This window comes from Trachemys scripta, chromosome 15, assembly GCF_013100865.1.
Source record: "Trachemys scripta elegans isolate TJP31775 chromosome 15, CAS_Tse_1.0, whole genome shotgun sequence".
NCBI lineage: Eukaryota > Metazoa > Chordata > Testudines > Emydidae > Trachemys > Trachemys scripta.
In genome coordinates, this window is record NC_048312.1 from 4,334,867 (window position 1) to 4,360,587 (window position 25,721).

Below are 25,721 nucleotides of genomic sequence, written 5' to 3' on the forward strand. Positions count from 1 at the left end.
GTCGATTAAGGACGTGTTTGAGGGGGAGAGCGAGCACTCTGTTTAGGACTGAAGCCACAAACCCTGCAGAAGCTCCAGTTGGTACAAATGCTGACAGACCCTGTGCCTGTTTCTGGCACTGGCTCCCCAGTGACTTCAGATCTCAATTGCAAGTCTCTGTCCTGATGTTCAGAGCCCTCTACAGGACTCACCCTGACAGATGATTGCCTCGCATGCTGTTTATCCCAAGCCTGAATTTGTGTCGTCCCCCCGCCCCCAATTTGCTGTACTGTGCTGTAGTTTGACAGCTAGCTAGCGAGGATTCACTATCAGAAAGCTAAATGCAATAGCTCTCCTGTTGGTCTGTTTTGTTCCTTACTGGCTGTTTTATTTGGCTTCGGGGGAGTGAGTGCAAACCGCGGGATCAAGCTTTTTGATGAATTAATGTTCCCATTCCCAACATCTTTAAGACCTTGCTATCATATGATGCATTGCTTTTGTATCAGTTTTTAGACAGCATCCTGAACCCCGTGGTTGGACAGGATGGGGAGAGCTTTGCAAATAGTTATTATTTTAATTTCTTTGCAGTGGCCCCAGTAAGGGGCCAAGTGGGATGGGGGAGCTTTGCAAACACAGGACACATTACTATATTTAATTCCCATGCCGTATCTCCAGTGTTGCAGCCGAGGGAACTTCATAAATACAGTAATGAGTATTTAATTTCCTGTGCAGTGGACCCCGCCCCCGTGTTTACTGAATTTTCAGTTATTATGACGAATCCTGCAGTGGTGGGGGGAGGATGAGCGGGGACACGGCAGCAGGACCTGAGCTCATCAGAAAGCCCAACCAAGCTCTTAAGCCTGTTGCCACACACAATATGGCGGCCAAGCCTGGGTCCTCCCCCTATCGTCAAGCCATGGCTAGGGCGACCTTCCCTAAGGCCCCTACGTGCCCAGGGCCCGAGGAGACTATACAGGTGCCTGTAGGAATCCGTGCACGAGAAGGCCGTGAATCCCTACTCGGAAACGGCCGTTGCCGCGGAACTGTGTAGCGCGAGCTCCAGGCGGGCGTTCGCCCTTCTCTACGGGGCTGCGGCCAGCATCTGTGTGGGGGCGGTTCGCTCAGGCGCGCCAGGGGCAGCCCCACAGCTTGGCCGAGCTCGGCAGGCTGCGCAACCGAGGTAGCTGCACAAGATGGCGGCGGCCGGGGCCGAGGAAGAGGCAGCGGCGACGACGGTGGAGGAAGAGGGGCGGCGGGAGGGAACCCGCGAGTCGGAGGGGGAGTGCGGGGACGAGGGCGACTCGGACTCCTCGGCGGACGGCGAGGATGAGGAGAAGGAGAACGAGGCCGAGATCCAGCGGCTGGAGGAGCAGGTAGGGGGCGGGGCGGGGAGCAGCGTGAGTCCCTGGAGCCCCGCGTGGGGCCTGCCTCGGCGTGTCCCGTCCCGCGGCCCCGCGCACAGAGGCTTGCGCGGGCCGTCGGGATCGCGGGGGGTTCCGCGCGCGCGCGCTCTGTTCCGCGGCTGAGGCGCTAACGCGGCGGCGGGACCAGGCTCGGGGGGCGCGGGAGGGAGCCCCTCGTCCCCGGCCCGCCGCCCTGGGGGCCTCGCGCGTGCAGAGCATCGTGCCCGGGTTCGGGCCGGGGCACTGTGGCTCGGGGGGCTTTCGGGTTTCCACAGTGGATCCTCCCCCCCCCCCCCCCCCCCGCCGCGGGAGGGAGCTGCGGCCGCCATTCTGGCATCTGCTCCTGGCTCCCCCGGGAGAACATCTCCCCCCAATCCTGTCTCAGTGCCACGTGCTTCCTGAGCAGGAGATCCGGGGCTGCGCCTTTTCTGCCGGGCTTCCAATTCCTGTAGGACTCGTGAATGGGACCTGGCTCCTGAGGGCTGGGTTCCATCCGGCCGGGGCCCTGCGCCCCCATCACTGTGCTAGCGAGGCGGAGGGCTAGCCAGTGTTGTTAAGGAGAAAAACCACTTTCTATAATGTCCATACACTTATAGTATCATTCGCCACCCGTTCTGTGTTGCTCGTTGCCTTCATCTGTAAGGATCTTTAGGGCAGGGACTGTTCGTGTGTGTGTATAGCAGTGTCCTTGCATGTTGTGGGTGCTACTGGGCTACAAATGATGAATAAAGTATTGATATCTCTATGGAGCAAATGAATAAATACGTGAGGGAGTCTGTATTATAGTCCCCTCATTAAATATGGGAGCATAGTTAGCATGTGGGGAGAGGGAGAGATTTTTGTGAACCAATCGACTAGGAATGTGGTATTATTGATGGGTGAATTTGTGGAAGAAAGTGAGTATACTGGGTTAAACTTTTAGGCATGGGTAATTCTCCTTTCACGTATATCCATTTTGTAGTGTTAATCCAGGATTGTATAACTCTGCTGTCTCTTGCAAAGGATTAAGAACTCCTTTCAGTTTATGTATAGTCTCAATTTCTTCGATCACATCCTGGAACTGCTTTCAAGAAATCAAGTATCAAATTCCAAGTGTTATAATCATGTGAAATGTATGTAAATTACACTGTTCCTAAACTTGGTGTGTGTTGTCTATTAGTTTGAGAATTGAAAAGTGTACCTTCTCTGGCCATCTTGCTACAGAGCCCTTTCAGTTGGAGACACTCTCAGTATTTCTACAAAAGTGTGCTAAGTGCTCTCAGTTTCAGAGTGGTAATTATGAAAATGTTATATCTGTGTAAAGAAGAACTCCTATTGTGTAATCCTTCAGCAATTTAATTGCTATGGCAAACTATGGAGTAGCTGCTAACTTCAGAGGGGTTTCTTTGTGCACTGATGACTGAAATAATTGATGGTTGTGGCCAGAAGCAGCAATTTTTGAGGACTAATATAGTTTGAGAGCATGCAGTCCATTTCAGCACCAGACATTTAAGGTGGACCCTACAGTAACAAGTCTAGGGATTTTTCTGAGCTTGACAGACACTGAGAAAACAGCTCAGAACTACTGTATCTTGTAGATGAGAACTGCTTTTGTTGGCTATTTCCAGTTACGGTAGGGGAAGCTGAAACTCATTGGGGTTTTTATACTAGTTTACTAGAGCACATTCTCAGTTTTGTTAAACGATGTTATTGAAAAGTGGAGATTAACGCAGTTTGGATACATACCCTCATTTCTACCATTGAAATGATGACTTGGTCAATACGCACAACTGCTCAGTGAGGCTTGCAGGCACTCGCTTGTTATGCTTATCACCTGAGGATTCACATATTAAACAGTGGTTTCTTGCTCTGAGAGCCTAATTCAACCCTCTATGTCTTCTTTATAAACCTGACTTCTTTCATTTTGTGCCCTCATTGGGTTTTACAAACAATAACGAAACCTTGCACTACCCATGAGGGACGGTGGAAGGTGTATGTATTGTATTCATCTGACATGAACAGACTGAGGCTATGTCTACACTACCACTTAGGTCGGTATAACTTATGTTGCTCAGGGATGTGAATAAATCACCCCCTGAGCGACGACCAAAGCACCAGCTGCCACTGCTCGTTGAAGGTGGATTAATTAAATCGATGGAGAGCTCTCTCCCATTGACTGAATGTGGCTGCGCTGCTATAAGATCTCTAGTGTAGCCATAACCTGAGATGCTGAAGTTCATAGAGTCGATGGCACAGTCCAAAATAGAACTCCGGAGTTCTGTATCCTAGTTTCCTGCTCCAACTGCTAGATGTACTCTGTCTTACATTTCTTTAAATCTCATTTTTAAAGCTTTCCATCAATGCATTTGACTATAACTGTCACTTGGACCTGATAAAACTGCTCCGCCAGGAAGGAGAGCTGGTAAAGCTTAGAAGAGCCCGCCAGAAGATGAGTGAACTCTTTCCACTTACTGAAGGTACAGGATGATTTCAGCTCACCCTTGAGCGTTATCCTTGTGAACCCCCCACTCCCATCCCGTTTTTAGCAGCTGAACTGAACAGTTAGTAAAATATTTGTGTTGAATTTTAACATGAAGTCCATGAGACCAAATCAGACATCTTTGGGGATTACAGTCATGTGGATGATTCTGGCTATAATGTCCAGTGTTGAGCATACAAACTCCAGCCAAAAGGTTAATATTTTGTAATCTTCTGAATATGATGCTGTTGAAAGTTGCAGATAGCCCTGGAGCCAGAAATGTATTTGTTTATTGATGGTACAGACAGCAGCTGAGTAAGCTTCCCTACACTGCCTGGCTGATGTGTCTTGGCCCTGACATGGAAGGACCTGCCCCAGAAGAGAGGGGGAGAACAGCCTCTGTGGCTATTCAATGATTGGCATCTGCAGTGTATCCAGAAGGGTATCATTGGTGCTGGTGATCCCTTGTGCTGTGGACCATTGTTCACTGGGAATTGAACTGACACCAATGATGCTCTTTTCACATAGGAATCATGGTAACATTCTGCCTTTACAAATAGAAATTTACCTATATATTTGGTGTCATGGTGGTAAAATTGGCCAAAGCTTTAGTAAAATTAACCGTAGCTAACTGTAAAGGTTAAAAGAAGTGTTACCAAAAAAATCACATTTTCAAACAATTCTATTTAGTGATGCCAAGTTAAACTAATTTCTTGTCTTTTGGACTCTCTTGAATATTCTTGGTAATGTACCTCTAAAGTTCCTGTTGTCTTACAGAAATTTGGCTGGACTGGTTGAAGGATGAGATAAGAATGGCTTCTGAAAGCACCGATCGCGAGAAGGTTTATGAGCTGTTTGAGAGAGCTGTGAAAGACTATATCTGTAAGTTGCAAATACATCCTACAAAATAAACAGTTGTAGCTTTGCATTGAAATCATCACTTTCTTTTTTTCCGAAGAAGGTGTTTTCTTATGGTTAATACTGACACTGGATCAGAAGTATTAGTATGAAAGATACTCCCCCAAAGTTGTATTTATTTATTTATTTATTTGGATCTGTGAGGAAAAGCTGTTTAAAAGTAATAAATCACAATCTGTTGGTGACATAGTTTGAGATTTCAAGTTTGTGCAAATTGGAGAGAAGTCATTGAATGATTCAGATCTGTTGTATCCTTTCATTTATTTCAGCGGGCAGCAGATGGTTAACACTACATTTTCTGGTTTTGTATCATGCTGTTACCTGATGAGGAGTGCTTCCCTAAAGCTATTGAATTGTGTATCCCATAATGAATTCTTCCATTCTCGTGTTTAGAAAGTGTTTTTAAAAGGCTTATTTTCAGTGCCTTGCATTTTTTCTGTAGACCTTATTTGATTAGTTCCTGCTGTCTTTAATGTATTTCATTGTGCCCACTGTCCATGAAAGCTTTTTCAGAGTAGGTTGCCATTAATCCCACAAAGACACCGTCCTTTATTAACCAAGTACCTCAGCTAGCCTACGCTTTACAGTGCTGGACCACGGGGACTCTCATTAAAAGAGAGACAAATATCTGGTACTTGTCTGCACCTCTTCACCAGGCGATGGCTGCTGCTAAGTACCTCATTTATTGCGCTGAACAACCAGGTTTGCTTCATGTATTGTGGTGGAGCTAGCTGTGAATTGAATCGGCAGATATTATGGAGGTGTCAGTAGTGGCTTCATAGTTAATTCTTCAGATCTGCAGGCAAAGCCGCTCTTGAACATCTAAAAACCATGTGAAAAGGAATTATTCTCTGACCTGCCATAATTGAATTGATCTCCAAGAAAAGTGACAGAATTGCTCACCCAGCACTTCTTCTCTATTTCCAACAGACCATTACTTTTTTTTCTTGATTTTTTTTTTACACTATGTTTTATGATAGTTTGATTAGAGCAATAAAAATAAACACTCAAAACTAAAGGGAAAGATAGGGTGCTAGTTTTCTAATTTGGAATGACATGTGAGGGAGCGGGACCTATAGAACTTGGGAGATGAATGGCCCTTTGGGTTTTGTTGTGGAGCTGGGAACATAGTGGAGGGCTATGGAGTCACATGGGAGCTCGAGTGCTCCGCCCTGCTCTCTGGCTCTGCTTTGCAGCTCTTCTGCCAACTTCTTTGTCCTTTCTTGCTTGTCCGTGCTGTCCCTATCTATGTCCAGCTCATCTCCCCTCCCACTCTTCCCTGCAGGCATTAAGAGTTTGGAGTTTTCATAAACATTACAGAATAGAGCAAGTTGGAAAATGGATTTTCCATCCCATGAAAAATTTTTGAGATGTCTAAAGTGTTTTTGTCTTTATTAGGGACAAAAAGTCAAATTGTTGATATTGTCTATTGCTGCTCTGCTATCCACTAGGACAGTAACCCTGTCAAATTGTATTGGGGTAAGAGTGCAGCATGAAAGAATATTTTAGTTTCTCTTTTCCTTTGTGGAAGTGTAGGGTGCAAGGAAAGTATATTGTTAGTATGAAAGATTCTGTGTATATGCTATAAACACTTGATTTGGGAAGTAGAAGGGAGACTTTTTTCCTAGAAGAAGATTTTACTTCATTGTTTCTGATGACTTTTGTTTAGGTCCTGAAATCTGGCTCGAGTATGCTCAGTATTCGATCGGTGGCATCGGTGAGGAAGGCGGGATTGAGAAAGTTCGCTCAATTTTCGAAAGAGCGCTGACTGCAGTTGGCTTACATGTGACAAAAGGAACAGCAATCTGGGAAGCTTACCGTGAGTTTGAAAACGCCATCTTGGAAACAGTACAGGTAAAATCCAGATTTTTCTGTTATCTAAGGAGTGAGCAAATGGTGGTGTTAGTTCCAATAGGCCTCTCAACAATCAATGCATCTGTTCCATCGCTGTGGGCTGGTGTCATTTGTAATGCACGTAATGAGGAACCTCAGTCCAGATATTAGTTTCCTTCCTGCTTTTGCGTTGGCTTGACACTCAGAAAAATAGCTTTAAATTAAACCAAATAGGGCGTTATTAAACACTTGTTTTTTCTCAATAAATATTTATCAACAAAACTCACCCATGTTTGTTTTCTATCTTTGGAGATTTTCTACTTTTTCCTCAGATTTCATTCATTTTCTTCTTCTGTGTGCGTGCATATTGGATTCCAGATAAAATTTCCAGAGCATATTTTCTCTCTGAAATATGCAAGCACAAAGCCTAAAAAAATAGTCCCACAGTCTGGCTGATAACATTACCACTCCTGTTTCTTGGTAGTTTACAAAATAAGACATTGAAAGAGCCACTCTCCGAATGCTAATCACTATTTAAATAGGGGTAATTGGAGATCATAGTCTTAAGGAATCCAGTCTTTAGTCAGGGTTGTTAGGGTACCTGGAAGTCTTAGAGGATACATTTTGTGTATGAACTTCAGGGATTTATTAAATCAGGTTAGAAACTGTCTTGCAGTTACTGACATTGGGCTTGTGAATTGCCATTATCACATGTCACTGTCTACATCAAGTACTGTAATTGGCTTGTTGTGATTGTAAACATAATTTACAAATGTGTGTTCATCTCAGTTCTTGGTGAGAAATGCTACTTGCATGCCTTAGACCTCCAGGCTGAGCAGCTCTCCTGTTGTGCGCTTGTACAGTTCTGTCACATGAGACGCTTGTTTGTCGTGTCTGCTTTTTAAAGATCTGAGATCTCTGTTATGTAGACTTGCACTTGGGTTTATTGTTTATCAACCCAGGACCCAAGGGAGTTGGGTAATGCTCAGTATATCTTTGTTTGTAGCCAGCTGCTGGCAGTATTCCTTCCCCTGAACAGCAGCAGCCGCTCTGTGCACAGCTTGAGAAGATCCACACGCTGTTTAGGCGCCAGCTGGGGCTCCCGCTGCTAGGTAAGAGTCTATGAACTTGAGAAGACTGCATTAATAAGGCTGTAAGTCCTCCTTGAGTTGGGCAGTGATTGTGCCACTGGGTTCTCCTTTTTGGTCATGCCACAGAAAATGCTGCTGCAAGCGTTGTGTATTTTTGAAGTGATCAGTCATGGGTGTGTCATTCTGGGGGCTTCAAAGACTTTCTGTGCCTCTGCTTTGTTTGGAATATTTTGCTTACTAATTGATTGATTTTTGCAACGCTTAAGGAAATAGATATTGCCAAACAAATCTTTTAGTGCTTTACATACTTTGGTATAATGTGTCTTACAATTTAAACTAGGAACTTTTAAACAGAAGACAGGCATGAAGATGCCATGGCTATAGGCATGGTATAAGAGTAGATCTGGGTGGGAAACTGTTTTCTTGTCCCACTAAAGCTTTTGAGATTTCAGCCATTTTTTCCATTCCCCACCAGGATAAAACGGAGACCTCTTGAGGTTTTTCCAGGAGAGGGGGAAAAAAAAAGAGAGCCTGCACCCTAAACTAGCCAATAGCCTGCTGCTTAGGGCGCACACCTGGAATGTGGGAGACCTGGGTTCAGGTCCCTGCTCTGCCTAATGTGGAGCAGGTTAAAAAAAAATTTAGTTGAAAAATTCCCGACCAGCTTTATGTAAGAGCCTAGGTTGATAGTTGGGAATACATACTAGCTGCTGCTTTATCTTAGGTTTTGGTGTTCCCCCTAATGTCCATTAAGGTTGCCAGCTCCATCATGCTTTCACTTGGTACCCTCTGTGTCCTCTTCCTTTAAGAGTCTAGCCAAACCCAGATAAACACAGTTCTCTCACTTTTTTTGACTTGCACACGAAAACAATTTGGCTTGTTCTCTCTCTTCCCTAAAGCCTTAGAGTAATCCTGCTGTGTTTTTGTTCAAAACCATTGATGTTTTAAAAACAGTTCATCTTGAATTTGAATTAGATTGCACTATGTAGGAACTATTACCTCAGCCCTTTAACCAACTGGCCAAACTTTACAACTAAGTATACAAACATGACAGCATCAAAACTCATGGTGCTACCTTCAGATTACTTAGTAAAATAATTTTCAGTTGCTTTGGCTCTTTGTATATATTAATAGACATGGAAGCCACATATGCTGAATATGAAGAATGGTCAGAGGATCCGATACCCGAAGCAGTAATAAAGAACTACAAGAAAGCACTGCAGCAGATGGAAAAGAGTAAACCGTATGAAGAGGCACTGGTAACTATTTTAAGCATGTGTTGTGAGACTAAACAACCTGTTTAGAAACAACAACCACAGAAGTAAACCAAGTTTCAGAGTAACAGCCGTGTTAGTCTGTATCCGCAAAAAGAAGAACAGGAGTACTTGTGGCACCTTAGAGACTAACAAATTTATTAGAGCATAAGCTTTCGTGGACTACAGCCCACTTCTTCGGATGCATATAGAATGGAACATATATTGAGGAGATATATATACACACATACAGAGAGCATAAACAGGTGGGAGTTGTCTTACCAACTCTGAGAGGCCAATTAATTAAGAGAAAAAAAACTTTTGAAGTGATAATCAAGCTAGCCGAGTACAGACAGTGTGATAAGAAGTGTGAGAGTACTTACAAGGGGAGATAGAGTCAACGTTTGTAATGGCTCAGCCATTCCCAGTCCTTATTCAAACCGGAGTTGATTGTGTCTAGTTTGCATATCAATTCTAGCTCTGCAGTCTCTCTTTGGAGTCTGTTTTTGAAGTTTTTCTGTTGTAATATAGCCACCCGCAGGTCTGTCACTGAATGACCAGACAGGTTAAAGTGTTCTCCCACTGGTTTTTGAGTATTTTGATTCCTGATGTCAGATTTGTGTCCATTAATTCTTTTGCGTAGAGACTGTCCGGTTTGGCCAATGTACATGGCAGAGGGGCATTGCTGGCACATGATGGCATATATCACATTGGTAGATGTGCAGGTGAACGAGCCCCTGATGGTATGGCTGATGTGATTAGGTCCTATGATGATGTCACTTGAATAGATATGTGGACAGAGTTGGCATCGGGGTTTGTTACAAGGATAGGTTCCTGGGTTAGTGGTTTTGTTCAGTGATGTGTGGTTGCTGGTGAGTATTTGCTTTAGGTTGGGGGGTTGTCTGTAAGCGAGGACAGGTCTGTCTCCCAAGATCTGTGAGAGTAAAGGATCATCTTTCAGGATAGGTTGTAGATCTCTGATGATGCGCTGGAGAGGTTTTAGTTGGGGGCTGAAGGTGACAGCTAGTGGTGTTCTGTTATTTTCTTTGTTGGGCCTGTCTTGTAGGAGGTGACTTCTGGGTACTCGTCTGGCTCTGTCAATCTGTTTTTTCACTTCAGCAGGTGGGTATTGTAGTTTTAAGAATGCTTGATAGAGATCTTGTAGGTGCTTGTCTCTATCCGAGGGATTGGAGCAAATGCGGTTATATCTTAGAGCTTGGCTGTAGACAATGGATCGTGTGGTGTGTCCTGGATGGAAGCTGGAGGCATGTAGGTAAGTGTAGCGGTCAGTAGGTTTCCGGTATAGGGTGGTATTGATGTGACCATCGCTTATTAGCACAGTAGTGTCCAGGAAATGGACCGCTTGTGTGGATTGATCTAGGCTGAGGTTGATGGTGGGATGGAAATTATTGAAATCATGGTGAAATTCCTCAAGGGCTTCTTTTCCATGGGTCCAGATGATGAAGATGTCATCAATGTAGCGCAAGTAGAGTAGGGGCGTTAGGGGACGAGAGCTAAGGAAGCGTTGTTCTAAGTCAGCCATAAAAATGTTGGCATATTGTGGGGCCATGCGGGTACCCATAGCAGTGCCGCTGACTTGAAGGTATATATTGTCCCCAAATGTGAAATAGTTGTGGGTGAGGACAAAATCACCAGTAAAAGTAAACCAGTGACTTTGAAAACCCTTTTCAGCAGTAAGCAACGTAAGGGAAACTTTCCAGTTGTTTGTATTATTATAGACACTGTTGAGAATTTTATAGCAGCTTGAAATAGTACTGTCTATACCAGAGTGGGCAAACTCTGGCCTGCAGGACCCTCCTGCCTGGCCCCTGAGCTCCTGGCCCGGGAGGCTCTCCCCCGGCCCCTCCCTTCCTGTTACGCCTGCCCCCGCAGCCTCGGCTTGCCCCGCCACCGGCGCAGTGCTCTGGGTGGTGGGTCTGCAAGCTCCTGGGGCAGCGCCGCTGCAGAGCCTGGCCTGACCTGGTGCTTTGTGCTGCGCGGTGAGTGGCTTTAGCGCCACCGGTGCTCCAGACAGCACGGTAAGGGGGCAGGGAGCGGGGGGGGTCGGATAGAGGGCAGTTGGATAGAGGCCACACCCCCCTCCCCTAACCGTCCCTCCATACAATTTCCAAAACCCAATGCAGCCCTCAGGCCAAAAAGTTTCCCCGCCCCATACAGTGACACCTGCATCAAGATTCACTCTACAATATCCCTATGGTGCCCATCAGAATTCTTGTTAGTTTTCCAGACCTTGTGATCTCTTAGGGATAGAATTGTATAGTTGAACCCTCTCAGAGCCTGACATGTATTCAGAGGTCAGTGAAAATCAAAGGCCAGAATCCAGTTCCACTGCTTAGGATTCTCCCAGATCTGCTGATGTTTTTGAGGCTAAACACTTGTTCTTCAGAATATTGTTCTTGGCCTGTAAAATGCTGTTTTGATTTAAGGTTGATCTGCTTATTTTCCCGACTCTGTTTCCTTTTTGTACTCATGTTTGTGTTCTAGCTGGTTGCTGAAACACCAAAGCTAGCAGAATATCAAGCCTATATTGACTTTGAAATGAAAGCAGGGGATCCAGCTCGCATTCAGTTAATCTATGAGCGTGCCCTGGCTGAGAACTGCCTTGTGCCTGATCTGTGGGCGCGTTACAATCAGTATCTGGTAAGGAAAGCAGAAGAATATGATCTTTACCCTATTTTGTAGCCATAAGTGTCTACTTGGATTCTATGTTGGATTCTGCCTCAGTTTCCTCCTTTCATGTAAGCTGTCAGGCCAGCTAACCAGACAGGTGACCAGATGTCCTGATTTTTGTAGGGACAGCCCTGATATTTGGGGCTTTGCCTTACATAGGCACCTATTATCCCCCCACCCTGCCCGATTTTTCACACTTGCTATCTAGTCACCCTAAGCTGCATCAATGAAGTTTTCACCAGTATCTCTTTCCCTTTTCTCAGGGATGCATTTCTTGTTCAAACACAGATACGCTTTGACATTGATCAGAACAGGTAAACTGGGTCCTGCCCTCTGGTCCATCCCAATGTGTTTTGTGTGTGGATGGGAAGGCGGTTAGAGGCAACACCCAAGTAAGAGCCCAGGTTAACTCTGCAGCGAAGACATACCCATACTGAGCTGCTTCCTAGTCTCCATTCTTCCCTCCTGGAAGGTATTGAGTAAGGCACAGGTGCTATACCTAGTTCCCTTAAAGGGGGTGTCTTATGCTGTGAGGCTAAATTATTTTTTCTGTCTTGCCCTCTAAGTGACTAAGGGGTTATTGGGGATTCAGTCAATGCTTTTATTACATCTGTCTCATTCCGTCTGGTAGCATAGCAGAATGGGTTAATTGATTGGTTATGGTTTGTGTTCATTGAAAGTGGGACCAACGTTATACCCTGTTTCACTGTAGCATATCTCCTCTCCCTTTTGATGTGCTCAACTTGAAACTACAATTCTCAAACTTTTATGCGAAATCAAAACATGCTTTTTTTTTTTGAAGTCAGCAATTTTTTTTTTTTTAATATTGTATCTATCTGTGATGGTGGCTGTCTAATGAGAGGAACAGTGAGCTATTTTGCATCCTTTAATTAATTGTGTGGTTATTTTAGGACCGGCAGTTGAAAGTGAAAGAATTGGTACTCTCAGCACATGATCGAGCTGTTAGGAATTGTCCCTGGACTGTCGGGCTGTGGAATCGGTACCTTTTAGCAATGGAGAGGCACAGAGTTGATCATCAGATTGTTTCTGGTAAGGAAATACTGCTGGCATTAGTGTCCGGACCAGGATGTTTTCTTGTTGACGAATGGTGATGTGCACAGTATTCAACAAGGAATCTGAACCCATTCTGAAATATCTCTAAAACTAGGTTGGATTAATGGAAACACAGTGGAACCATTTTACAGTAAAGTCTCTTTCCTGGAACAATTTCACATTTAAACTGAGGTTTCGTTATAACCATAATTGCACATTACTGAATTGAAACAAATTTGCAATTTTCCTACTAATTTGCCAAATCAGAATTTATTATATACAGGTTCCACTGCATCATTCAGTTTTCTGAAGTGTAACTTTTGGTTCATAAAACCACAGAAATATCCCCCTCCCATCCCCCAATCTATTAACTCCAGTTATTGGCAAAGGGAACAAAAGCAAATACATGTTTGCTTTTATTTTTTCCCCTAGAAAACTTTGAAAAGGCTTTGAATGCTGGCTTTATTCAGGCTACGGATTATGTAGAAATCTGGCAGGCATATCTTGATTATCTAAGAAGAAGGGTGGATTTTACACAAGGTAACTATATATAAACTTATGAGAGTAACTCACCTTAGTTTAAATTCTCTGCTCTGTGTAGCCTTTAGAAATGGCAATATACTCTTCTTAAAGAGCCTCTAATAATTGTTTAAGATGTTATTAATTGTGGAGGAAATAGTCATTTGGCATTTATTAAAACACAACTTGTACAGTTCACTAAATCAGTTCCTAGTTGAATAGATTGTCCCAAAATTCTTTCTCTGTTTTCGATCTCCTGTGGCTCTATTTGTCCTTTTAAACTCCATATGCAATGACTTCTGCTGAAGTGAAAAATGCTTTTTGAAAAAACAATTTCTGTTGGTGAAAGTGGATTTCTTCTTTGTGCTGGACATTAGTGAAGAAACCATAGTAGGCTAAAGGAAATGGAAATCATTATTTTAAGGTGCAGATATATATTTCTCTATCTTTCTAAAGACTCAAGTAAAGAACTAGAAGAGCTGAGGTCTGCATTTGCACGTGCAGTGGAATATTTAAAACAAGAGGTGGAAGAACGTAAGTCAGAGCTTTGAAATATTCTCATTCTTTTCACTCCAAAATGGCTTATTTTCTATTCTGTGCGTGTTACGTTGAGACTGATAATGTTTTAACGGGGCGGCTCTACGTATTTTGCCACGCAAGCACAGCAGTCAGGCGGCTTTCGGCGGCGCGCCTGCGGGAAGTCCGGCTGGAAACGCAGATTCGGCGGCATGCTTGCGGGAGGTCCACTGGTCCTGTGGCTTCGGTGTACCCGCTGCTGAATTGTCGCAGAAGCCGTGGGACCGGCGGACCTCCCGCAGGCATGCCGCCAAAGGCTCCCTGACTGCCACCCCCACAGCGACCGACAGGCCACCTCCCGCGGCTTGCCGCCCCAGGGACGTACTTGGTGTGCTGGTGTCTGGAGCCGCCCCTGTGTTTTTAAGCTTGGACCACAAATATAGTGAATCTGTAATGCGAGTCTTTTACTGTAGTGTTACAGATACTTTGCTTGTGAATCATTGCTTTTAAACATGCGTCAAACAACTCTGCTTTTTTTTTTTATCTGAAGGTTTTAGTGAAAGTGGGGATCCATCCTGCACTATAATGCAGAACTGGGCGAGGATTGAGGTAATATTTTCATCAATCTGTTGTATTTAAATTGTGTTGCTAGTGGAAGTTACCTTTTTAGAAATCTGTGTTTATAGAGGTGTACATACTCCTTCCTCTGTACACCTATATAAACCTGGGCCCTTGTGTCAGCCTCCACTATACAGATCACTTTCTCCTTATTTCACCACAACCACTACAAACTGATCAGCCACCCACGGTGTACCTGAAAGCATGAGTTCAAAGACCCTGAGTAGGCAGCAGTCTGATTCAGATAGAAACAAGACTCATGGTTTCTGTTCCTTGCTTTGCCACAACTTTGTGCAACATTGGATAAGTCACCTCTCTCTCTTATTTCTTTCCACCTATAAAAGGGGATATATGCCTAACTTGCATGGATATTATAATCACAACGTGCTTTGGTTTCCTCAAATTAAAGGTGCTAATGAAGAGCATTTCAGTAGTACTGGCTTAGAAACTTTCCTATTCAAATAGAGCATCTATTGTATCGTATAAATATGAAGAAAGATGTTTTCATGTTTCATTATTTTTAAAGGTGTTCAGTCACTAATAACATTTGAAATTAAAGACATTCAGAAATATTTAAATAAGATCTTATATAATGTATAAACTGAAATATGCCTGGCAACCAGAGGCCAACATGGGGATGAGAAGAGCACTAAGTGGAGAAGTTAGCTTTCAATAGCAATAATTTATTTTGACATTTCTTATGTGGCACTTAAAAGGTTTGCAAAGTCTGATGAATGTTCCTTTCTGGTTTCCGCTGTGTGTGGATGATTCTGACCTATATTGAATTTTTTTAATGTTGCCTTTTTAGGCTCGCCTGTGTAACAATATGCAGAAGGCCAGAGAGCTCTGGGACAGCATTATGACTAAAGGGAATGCCAAATATGCCAATATGTGGTTAGAATACTATAACTTGGAACGGTAAGGACTTGACTTAATGAAGCAGTGATTAAATTTCTGCCTCAGTTTCTCCATTTGCAGTATGGATTCAATGTGGTCATGTTTTTTTAATGTTTAAGTGCTTTAGAGATCTTCTAGGGTGGGGATTCTGAAACTGGGGGTCGGGACCCCTCAGGGTCACAAGGTTATGGCCTGGGGGGTCACGAGCAGTCAGCCTCCACACCAAACCACACTTCACCTCCAGCATTTATAATACTGTTAAATATAAAAAAAGTGTTTTTAATTTGTAAGGGGGGTTCTCACTCAAAGGCTTGCTGTGTGAAAGGGGTCATCACTGCAAAAGTTTGAGAACCGCTGTTCTAGGGAAAGATGCTGTAGAATTGCTAAGTTTTATAATAATGGGTTATACGTGTTATCTGGGAGTGAAAGCAGCAAATATAAGTGCTCCTTAATTTCTCCAATTCAGGGCCCATGGAGATACCCAGCACTGTAGAAAGGCCTTGCATCGAGCTGTGCAGTGCACAAGTGACTATCCAGAGCATGTCTGCGAGGTGCTGCTATCTCTTGAGAGGATAGAAGGTAACTTCTATAGCTCACTATCGGGTCACTTTCTTGGTTTATTAAGTCCGAAGTTATTGCCCAGGGAACTCTTATGTAGTGAACTGTAAGCTAGTGGTGAAGTAGAACGGTAGTCCTGTATTGTTCTGGTACAGTGCATTTGCTTCAACCTTTTAAACTTTAGCAAGAAACCTCTATTTTCAGGGAAGTTCTGGGCAGGAAAAATTCTTCATGGTGGATCTGATCCAGATGGGATTCTTTCAATTGACTTCAGTGCACTTTGCATCACAGCCTATAAAAGGCTTCCATTGAATTTGATTTTATTCTAAGCTTTTTCAAGCCCACTAGATAGATTAGGACTTCGTTTTTGCGTTGTGTCTAATGATCTGTAATATTGAGGGATATTTTCAAGTGTTTCATTCTTACTTCAGTAAATGTATTTTTTCCCAAATTATGGGAAGAGTAAAAATCATTTTTTGTATCCTATAGGCACTTTAGAAGACTGGGATGCAGCTGTTCAAAAAACAGAAAATAGACTAGCTCGAGTTAATGAACAGAGAGTAAAGGTCAGAATTTCTTTGTGAACTATCCGAGAAATGAATAGGAAATAGTTATTCCAAGGTCATCTTTACAGGAGTGTTTTGACTTAAGCTTCTTCTGTCAAGCCCCACAAATGATCTTGAAATATCCTCAAGACTAAGGCCTTGTCTACACTGGCAAGTTACTGCGCAGTAAAGCAGCTTTCTGTGGTGTAATTCCTGAGGTGTACACACTGCCAAGCCACTAGTGCGCAGAAACTCCTCAGTTGCAGCGTTGCAAAAAAAACCAACCACTTCGAGGAGAGTCATAAGCCTTAAAGCGCAGAGGCTCCAGCGCTGTATTTGCGCTGTAATGTGTTTACACAGCCGAAAGCCATCAATTGGCCTCCAGAAGTGTCCCTTAATCCCTCAAGTGACTGCCCTGCTCATTGTTTTGAACTTGGCTGGCCTGGAGACGTGCCTTTCCCCTTTCAAAGCTCCCTTTCTGACAGCCATTGTGTGCTGATCTGCTCTGGGACACAAAGCAAACCATTAATGTGGAATGCTCCTGCCTTTGAACACAGAGGCGTGCCTGGGGAGGGAGACGGGCTGATGTTGGGGTTTCCCCCTGTCTCAGGACTGGTTGCTTCCTGCTGCTGTCTGAACTTACAAGACAGCATGCTGACACATTCTCTGTCCCCCAAAACACACTGTCTCTCCCTCCCCCAATTCCCCTTTCAGTTGAAAAGCAGCTGGCAATGTAGTAGGAGGCCCATGGAGCAATGGGTTTGGGAAACCTGCATCATGTGATGCTGTGCCTGCCCCATGAGGCATTGCAAACCCTTCCCAAAGCACTCTGCGGCCAGTTGCACAGTGGGACAGCTACCACAATGCACTGCTCTCGTTGCCATTGCAAGAGCTGCTAATGTGGCTGCGCTCCACTGTCACAAGGAACACAGTGTGGACACGCAACAGCGGTTTAATTCCAGCGCTTTAATAAAAGTGGTATAACTTCTTGTGCAGAAACTTGCTAGTATAGCCATACCCTAAAAACTGCTAACTTCTTAGTGTGTTGATATAATTAGTTTCTTCTGCACTGGATGTCTAGTTGATACTTGTGAAGAGGTAAAATTAACATGACAATTAAAACTATAGAAATGACCAGTTAAGATATAATTATTAAGTGATCCTCCCACTCGAGCTGTGTGTATAAAGCTTAGTGGAAGAATCTATTTCTCATTGCTATAGATACATGCAGCATACGTCTACAAAGCAGTGCTTTAGAAAAAATCTGCTTCAGTTTGTAGTGACTGACAAAACTCCCCAATGTTTCCAGGCTGCTGAGAAGGAAGCGGCTCTTGTGAAGCAGGAAGAAGAAAAAGCTGAACAACGAAAGCAGGCTCGGGCTGAGAAAAAAGCTTCCAAAAAGGCTAAAAAAATGAAACCTGGAGACAAACGCAAAGTCGAAGATGACGACGACGGAGAGTGGGGGCAAGAGGAGGAAGGTACAAACTGTAGCTTAAAATTTTTCACAACTTAAGACAGCAGGACTTTTAGTTGCCTCTCTGCAGTCAGCACAGGTCAAGGAAATCTGGCTGGGGTCTCCTTGGTTCCCTGTGTTCCAAAGGGATCTTAATTTATCTCCATGTGTCAATCACAAAACTGTCTCTTTGCATTGTTTGGTCGTCAGTGATCATAAAATGAAATAGGGAGTGAACACTTACATTACCTTAATAATTGAAATAAGTTTAAAAGAGCGCTCACTAGATGTGTTTCCTGGCTTATACAATTATTTCATTGCATGTAAACCCCAATTAGCTGAAATCTCCCTATTTTTTCCCTGAGTCTATGTATGTCCTCCAAGCTATTCAAACCATCTGCATTTTCCTGTATTTATAACAGCATCTCAGAAGGTTGAAACAAATGTCTCTTGTGGAAAGTCTCCCAGAGGGAGGAACATGCATATACAGCCTCACTCAGGGTGGTTTCAGAAGACTGCTCATTTTGAAAAGAATGCTATTACCCGCTTATTTGTGGAGAGGGAAAAACACATGATCATGCATATAGTTACAGTGTGTGTGATGAGATAGTAAGTGGAAAAATGTGACTGCTAACCTTGTGTCCCTTTAAAGCCTTCACTGTCCTAGGCATGCAGTCCATATCTCTTTAACTCCAAAAGGATTGCTCTTCTTTGTGTTAGGATCTTATTTTGCACCTGCAGTTCCTGGTGCTGAGCGCTTCCCTGGATCAGGCTGTTAGAGGAAGGCAGCCTTTCCCTTAATATCTATGTAAATAAAACCCTGCTGTTTGCTAGAACGTCTAAAAGCTTGAAATGGTTTGTTTCACTAAACAGCAGAGCAGCCCAGCAAGAGACACAAGGGGGATGGTGACAGTGCGCGTGCTGAAGAAGAGGTGGAAGATATGGAGGTAGAAACCGGCCTGTTTGGAAGAAGTACACCTGCGAGACCAGCTGCTTCCTCTAAACAAAAGGAAAAGGCAGCCGCAAGCCGAAAAGAAGCTCCCAGAGTTCTCCATGACAGTGCTAAAGATAACGTCACTGTTTTTGTCAGCAATCTTTCTTATAGCATGGCAGACCCTGAAGTGAAACTGAAAGAGCTCTTTGAGAGCTGTGGGGAAGTGGTGGAAATCCGCCCCATATTTTCTAACAGGGGGACTTTCCGGGGCTACTGCTATGTAGAATTTGTGGATGAAAAATCAGCTCTACAGGCCCTGGGATTGGATCGCAGGATTGTGGAGGGGAGGCCAATGTTTGTGTCTCCCTGTGTTGACAAGAACAAGAATCCAGATTTTAAGGTACAATACTTCTTAATCATTCAATAAATAACCTTATTGATGAGATTGCATAGGAAGACTAGCAGCATGTCTAGTCCCTTCAATAATCCTTCCTAATGATCAACCCTGCACTAACCTCTTCATACTGGCAGTCCAGAATTGACGTTGAGAAATGTCCGCACTAGATGCGCTCAGTGCATGTCGGTGACACCTTTTGATACAATAGATAATCAATAATTGGTCCTGCTTTGAGCCGGGGGTTGGACTAGATGACCTCAAGAGGTCCCTTCCAACTCTGATATTCTATGATTCTATGAAAGGTTTGCGCCAAATGCGGCAGAAGTAACCGTTTGCAGGTATTGTATATAGTGAACTTTGATCCACGCATGATCCCAAAGTGCAGTGTTTGTGAAGCACATCAACACTGCAGCTGACAGCCGTTGAAGTATATTCAGTATCCTTAAAATCTTGCTAATGTTTTTGTGTTAGATGCAATGCGTGTGTGCGCACACACAACTTGCTACACTAGCTGGATATCCTATATTATTTTAACACTCAAAATATAGCATGAAGACACAGGGAAACTCGTCCTGAACTTGGAGCAGACCTATAATATTGTAGAGACTCATTGGGGTGAAACCTTTGCTTGCTTAGAGCAGACTGAATTCTTAGAAGTGCGTACCTATTAGTTGTATTGTTGTAGTGCCTAAGAGCTCCAATCAAGACAGGCCCTATTGTGTTAAGTGCTGTTATAATCACATAAGACACAACCCCGATCTCATACTAATATTTAATGGTCTGAAATTATGGCGCAAGTTGGACATAGATTCTTTGAATGTCTGCAACTGGACAGGAATTAATGTCCCTTTTTTACCCCAGGTGTTCAGGTACAGCACTGCACTAGAGAAGCATAAACTATTTATTTCTGGTTTGCCATTCTCCTGCACCAAAGAAGAGCTGGAGGAGATGTGTAAAGCACATGGAAATGTGAAAGACATTAGGCTAGTCACTAATCGAGCTGGGAAACCTAAGGTAAGTGTCCAGCACTCATGTTAATCTAATGTTAACGTTAATCTAAATTTTAAAAGAAACTTCAAAGGGAAACTCTTGAATATTTTGGGTCCAAAAGATAGATTTTCTGTTTCAAACCAAACAAGGGAGTTGGAATGTTTTCACCAGCTATTCTTAATCCAAAACCAGGCTTGTTTAAATTTATACCTTTTTTTGCAGTATCTGTAACCCAAACATTTCATGCTAGTGCATGAGCCCCAGAAAATGAAACTGAGTCAGTCTGTCTTGCCCAAATTAAGTGAAATGGAAAAAGTATGAGTATAAATGGGCGAAAAAGATGTTCTGTAGAACTTTCAATTCTAGTACTAGGCGCTGGTAGTCTGAAGAATCTGTATTTTTTTTTTTTAAACTGATCTCACACAACAGTATCCTTCTGATGTAATTATATGGAAATACGGCTGTGATCATAACTAGTTTTAAAACGACTTCAGTTGTTTTTAATTCTTTGACTCTAGTGATCTCTCAATATGTCTTCTAGCAATGGATGTGGCAGTAAGGAATTAGCCACCTCATCTCATGACAGATTTTATTACATTTGCCTTTGTATCAAATTAAGGACATTCATTAAAGGAGAGATTTTAAATCAGCTGCTGTTCCCTCAAAATGTTACCCTCCCACACTTGTCTCAAATAGACATGATTAAGTGCTAGTCACTCTAACAGCTGTCGTCCTGCTAATCATGCGTATGTTGTGTGTACTACAAGCTTGAAAATCCATTTTAAAGCAACATAATCTTTCAAAAATGGCTCTCACTGCAGGTCTTGTAATTGATGCTCTTCACTTGCTTCACTTACTTTTTCAGGGTATGTGCAGAGCTTGGCTTGAGCTGGGATTCCTACTTAAATGCCATAGAATATATTTAATCATTCATAGCTTAAACAAGGTCACATTTAAAACTGGATGTATTTGTATGGTCCAGAATGATGTGTCCTCCCAAGATTATCCAGCCTTAAAAGTGCATATAAACTACAGGGCCTGAAGAGCAATGGTAACACAATTAGAAAGGCATAGTTTTGCACGTTGTGAAATCATTGCGAGTATCACTGGCCTACTATGCAGTGACAGCTGCTAGAAATCTCCTGCGTTGTGTGGGAGGAAGTGCCTCCATGCAGCCTCTCCTTACCCATGTTTAATTTGAAATGAGTGGGGAAACTCTCACCCATGGGGACCATCAGCAGCGTGGTTAGCAGCTGCTATACAGTGAAACCTGCACAGAGAACCATTGCCTATGGGGAATGCTTTGTTGCTGACGACTTAAAAGTATCCCCATGTGGTTTGTGGGACAAATTTCTCCAACCCTTCAGAGACCACTTCTACCATTCAGTGTTGATGGTGTTGCCTAAAATAGATTGGCTGCTCTTGAAACTAAAGTAACTATAGGGTATATGGTAATGGACCTGATTTCCTAAGTGGAAGTTTTAACCCAGTAAAGAATTGCAGCAGATTCCATGTAGATCTTGCCTTTGTAGCTGCTAGCTAGAGATGCCTAGACTCTCACTAACTTTCACTGGGCTAACCCGTAACTCTGATGATTCTTTCCAACCCTATGGTCTCAGCCTGGTTGCAGATCCTAGAGTGCTGCAGTGAGGTCTCACTACTAAGACAGCATTCTTTGGTGTAGCGCTCGAATGACTGTTACGTACTTGCTAATGTACAAAATACATTGTCAATTAAAAGGGGTCTCATGAGTAGCAGTTAGCAAGACTCTGCTCTCTAGACAGCCATATAGCTTTGAATTCTTCACACCTGCAGTTTCACCATGAAGAGTGGGACTTCATCTCAGCCATATGTCATGTCTATAACCTACTATTGTCACTTCAGTCCTCTCAGTTGACTACGATCTGTGCAGAAGCTGTCATGCAGAACATATACACTGACACTTACCTTATTTGTCTCTGGGTTTTCCTTGTTCAGGGCCTGGCCTATGTAGAGTACGAAAATGAAGCGCAGGCCTCGCAGGCTGTATTGAAAATGGATGGGCTGACAATTAAGGAAAATGTCATCAAGGTGGCAATCAGTAATCCACCTCTCCGAAAATTCCCTGACAAACCTGAGGCAGGGAGAGCCTCACAGTCCATGGTACCACGACAGATTTATGGAGCGTAAGTATTCATGGCACGCATTGCTTGGGGGTGTTTAGAAAACATCAGGTGTGTAACACAGGGATACTTAGGAACCACACCCAGGACAGGTGAGGATAATGTTTGAAAGGTGCTAGAGAAGTGCCTTATTGTTATGGTTTAGGGTGTGGCGGATTCACAGGGTTGGTAATAGGATGTAGACACTTCCCACTTCCAGATTGCTAGTTCAAATCCAACCCAGTGCAGCAGTGACTGAAAGGTACCATGGTGTTGATGGCTGTTCTGGTGATAATCTCTGATGTGAACATCTGAGCACAAAACTGGCCTGAATTATCTGCTATTGGCAGTCTTGGCAAATTGGCCAGGAAGGCTGTGCTCTCCTTTCATCTCGGAAAGGTGCTCCCACAGATAAGGGTTTAAGGCACGCTAGTAGACCAGGGGTGTGCTGCTGCTGTGTACTTGTTCAATGGATAAATAGGAGACTTCAGTCTCCTGGGCTGTCCGGCTTGGTGCCTTTTGCCAGCACTAAAATACACTCTTTCAACGGGCAACAAAATGAAAGCAACGTAAACACTGCATTGCCTGGTAATAAAACAACTGAGAAAGGAACAATAGTTAAATGGGTGTTCCTTGTGGTGAACAAACCTTTTCTTTCCTCTTGATTCAAATGTAATGTACCAACCCTCCCCTCCCCCCCCCAAAAAAACCTCCTTGATGTTCTCAAACATGCCTTTTGGTTTTTTAGACGGGGGAAGGGCAGAACTCAGCTCTCCATGGTGCCTCGTGCATTACAACGCCAGAGCAATCTTGTGACAAAGGCTGAGAATGGGATGGTTCAGAATTCACCAGCAACTTCATCTGTAGCCACTGAGGAGCCTAAAAAGATGTCCAATGCTGATTTTGCCAGGATGCTACTGGAAAAGTGAGCAAGAGTAAAATGAGAAATGCCTTTTTGGAAGCCATGTTGTGTCCTTATTTATGCTAGCAAGAGAAACAGCCAATCACACTCATGTGTAAATACTTCTCTGCACTGTTGCATTCACCGAGATCCAGAATGGGGCTGTACAAATCCAGTTGTTTGTTTTTTCTCTGAGAGCAAAGAGGTATGTTTCTTGTTCCGGTAAAATGGCTTTAAATGATCCCTCATATTGAGGGTAATGGGGGGGAATCTTCACTTTACAGATTGGGTACAATATGAAGTTTTATGGAGTATTCTTTTTTACTTTTTTAAAGAATGAGACAGTTGAATGAAAGCTTAATGGTGTGATTGTAGAGCCCCACTGGTCACCAGGATTTGGTTGGTGATGGTAGACAGCCTCTGTGGCAACATACAACCCATCTTAAACACACACTGACTTATTTCAGAAGTCATGGGCCCGTACACCTCCTTCCATTTAAAAAGTTCGTATGGCAGATGCTAGTAACTTCACCACAATGGCCTATTTTAGTATTGAGAGGGGAGGGAATTCTATAAAAATGTAATCGATGTTCCGCTCAAGTTGGTCTGTTTTTATATTGTGTATTTGTAAATGACATTCAAACTATTATTTTTAAGCTTCATAAACAACATTAGAGCTGGTAACTTTGTTTCATGTAAAAGCTGTATATGCTACTGCGGACCATTTTACCTTTTGTTTGCTAAATGACTATTCCATGTCTTGACAGTTGGTTTCTGTATGGTTTGCTTCTTGAATTTTGTTTTGTACACAATGTGAAGTGCGAGTTATTGCTTTATTAAACTAAAGTTCTCAAAGGTTTTTTTAAATACTGTCGCTTTTGTTTAGATATGGTGTCTGATTTGCACTTACCGTAAGGTAGCAGTATGATATTGATACCTAGCTTTTCTCACAAGATCCCTTCATTTAATGTACATGTTAGTAAAGCGTTTGATACTGTCCCACATGACCTTCTCATAAATAAACTAGGGAAATACAACCTAGACGGAGCTACTATAAGGTCAGTGCAAAACTGGTTGGATAACCGTTCCCGAGAGTAGTTATCAGTGGTTCACAGTCATGCTAGAAGGGCATAACGGGTGGGGTCCCGCAGGGATCAGTTCTGGGTCCGGTTCTGTTCAATATCTTCATCAGTGATTTAGATAATGGCATAGAGAGTACACTTATAAAGTTTGCGGATGGATAGGATTAAAATTCAAAATGATCTGGACAAATGATCTGAAGTAAATAGGATGAAATTCATTAAGGACAAATGCAAAGTACTCCACTTAGGAAGGAACAATCAGTTGCACACATACAAAATGGGAAATGACTGCCTAGGAAAGAGTACGGCGGAAAGGGATCTGGGGGTCATAGTGGATCACAAGCTAAATATGAATCAACAGTGTAACGCTATTGCAAAAAAAGCCACCATCATTCTGGGATGTATTAGCAGGAGTGTTGTAAGCAAGACGAGAAGTAATTCTTCTGCTCTGATTAGGCCTCAACAGGAGTATTGTGTCCAGTTCTGGGCATCACATTTCAGGAAGGATGTGGACAAATTGGAAAGAGTCCAGAGAAGAGCAACAAAAATGATTAAAGGTCTAGAAAACATGACCTATGAGGGAAGATTGAAAAAATTGGGTTTGTTTAATCTGGAAAAGAGAAGACTGCGAGGGGACATACCTTTTCAAGTACATAAAAGGTTGTTACAAGGAGGAGGGAGAAAAATTGTTGTTCTTAACCTCTGAGGATAGGACAAAAAGCAATGGGCTTAAAAGCAAGGGAGGTTTAGGTTGGACATTAGGAAAAAGTTCCTAACTCTCAGGGTGGTTAAGCACTGTAATAAATTGCCTAGGGAGGTTGTGGAATCGCCATCATTTGGAGATTTGTAAGAGCAGGTTAGAGAAACACCTGTCAGGAATGGTCTAGATGACTTCTTGAGGTCCCTTCCAGTTCTATGATTCCCTAAACTACTTAATTGATCAACATGGTGAAATGCTTTACCGAAACTGAGTTATAGTAACTTAATACATTAAACTGCATGTAAGAGAAAATGACTAATACTATTATCCAACTGAAATGAGGGAATTTCAGATGCCAGAACATACATGAGTATGGGGAGAAGATGCTGAGGTCAGTTCTACAACACTGGCACTGGTGTGAACAAACAGTATTTTCAGTACTTTTCTAGTTGTGTGCTTTTTTTTTTTTTAAATTGAAACTAATTATTCACCTCAGTAGCCTGGAACCAACCAACTGAAACTGTCACATCATAACTTGTGGGTGACACTGCTGGGAAATGAGAGGGAACAAGGTACACTTGTTTCCCCATAATCCCATGAGTTCTGTTCAGTGCTTTAGAACAGTGTTTCTCAACAACCGATCAGTGGACTGACGCTGGTCCCTGATCTCCCTAGTTTAGGAAGGCAGCAAGCCAGTCCCTGGTATCAAAAAGGTCCAGAAACAGTGCTCTAGAAGAAAACATTCATGTACCCCCGCTTGAAACAATAAATAATTTTTCATCATGTGACCT

At 43.1% G+C, this 25,721-nt stretch overlaps 1 protein-coding gene across 2 annotated transcripts; it reads left to right on the top strand.

Moving 5' to 3' along the window:
- The first annotated feature begins 1,157 nt into the window (after positions 1 to 1,157).
- On the top strand, positions 1,158 to 24,008 carry SART3 (spliceosome associated factor 3, U4/U6 recycling protein). Of its 2 annotated transcripts, none has more exons than XM_034790948.1 (19): positions 1,158 to 1,352; positions 3,712 to 3,838; positions 4,618 to 4,722; positions 6,428 to 6,612; positions 7,598 to 7,703; positions 8,817 to 8,941; positions 11,441 to 11,596; positions 12,538 to 12,676; positions 13,112 to 13,219; positions 13,655 to 13,732; positions 14,265 to 14,323; positions 15,141 to 15,250; positions 15,696 to 15,808; positions 16,277 to 16,353; positions 17,642 to 17,810; positions 18,659 to 19,119; positions 19,978 to 20,130; positions 22,084 to 22,271; positions 22,996 to 24,008. In XM_034790948.1, the coding sequence occupies exons 1-19, from the start codon at positions 1,173 to 1,175 to the stop codon at positions 23,174 to 23,176; spliced, it is 2,820 nt and encodes a 939-aa protein (XP_034646839.1). In that variant the 5' UTR covers positions 1,158 to 1,172; the 3' UTR covers positions 23,177 to 24,008. The 2 variants fall into 2 exon arrangements, with proteins under 2 accessions (XP_034646839.1, XP_034646840.1); XM_034790949.1 differs by having other exon boundaries at positions 18,662 to 19,119.
- Positions 24,009 to 25,721: the final 1,713 nt, after the last annotated feature.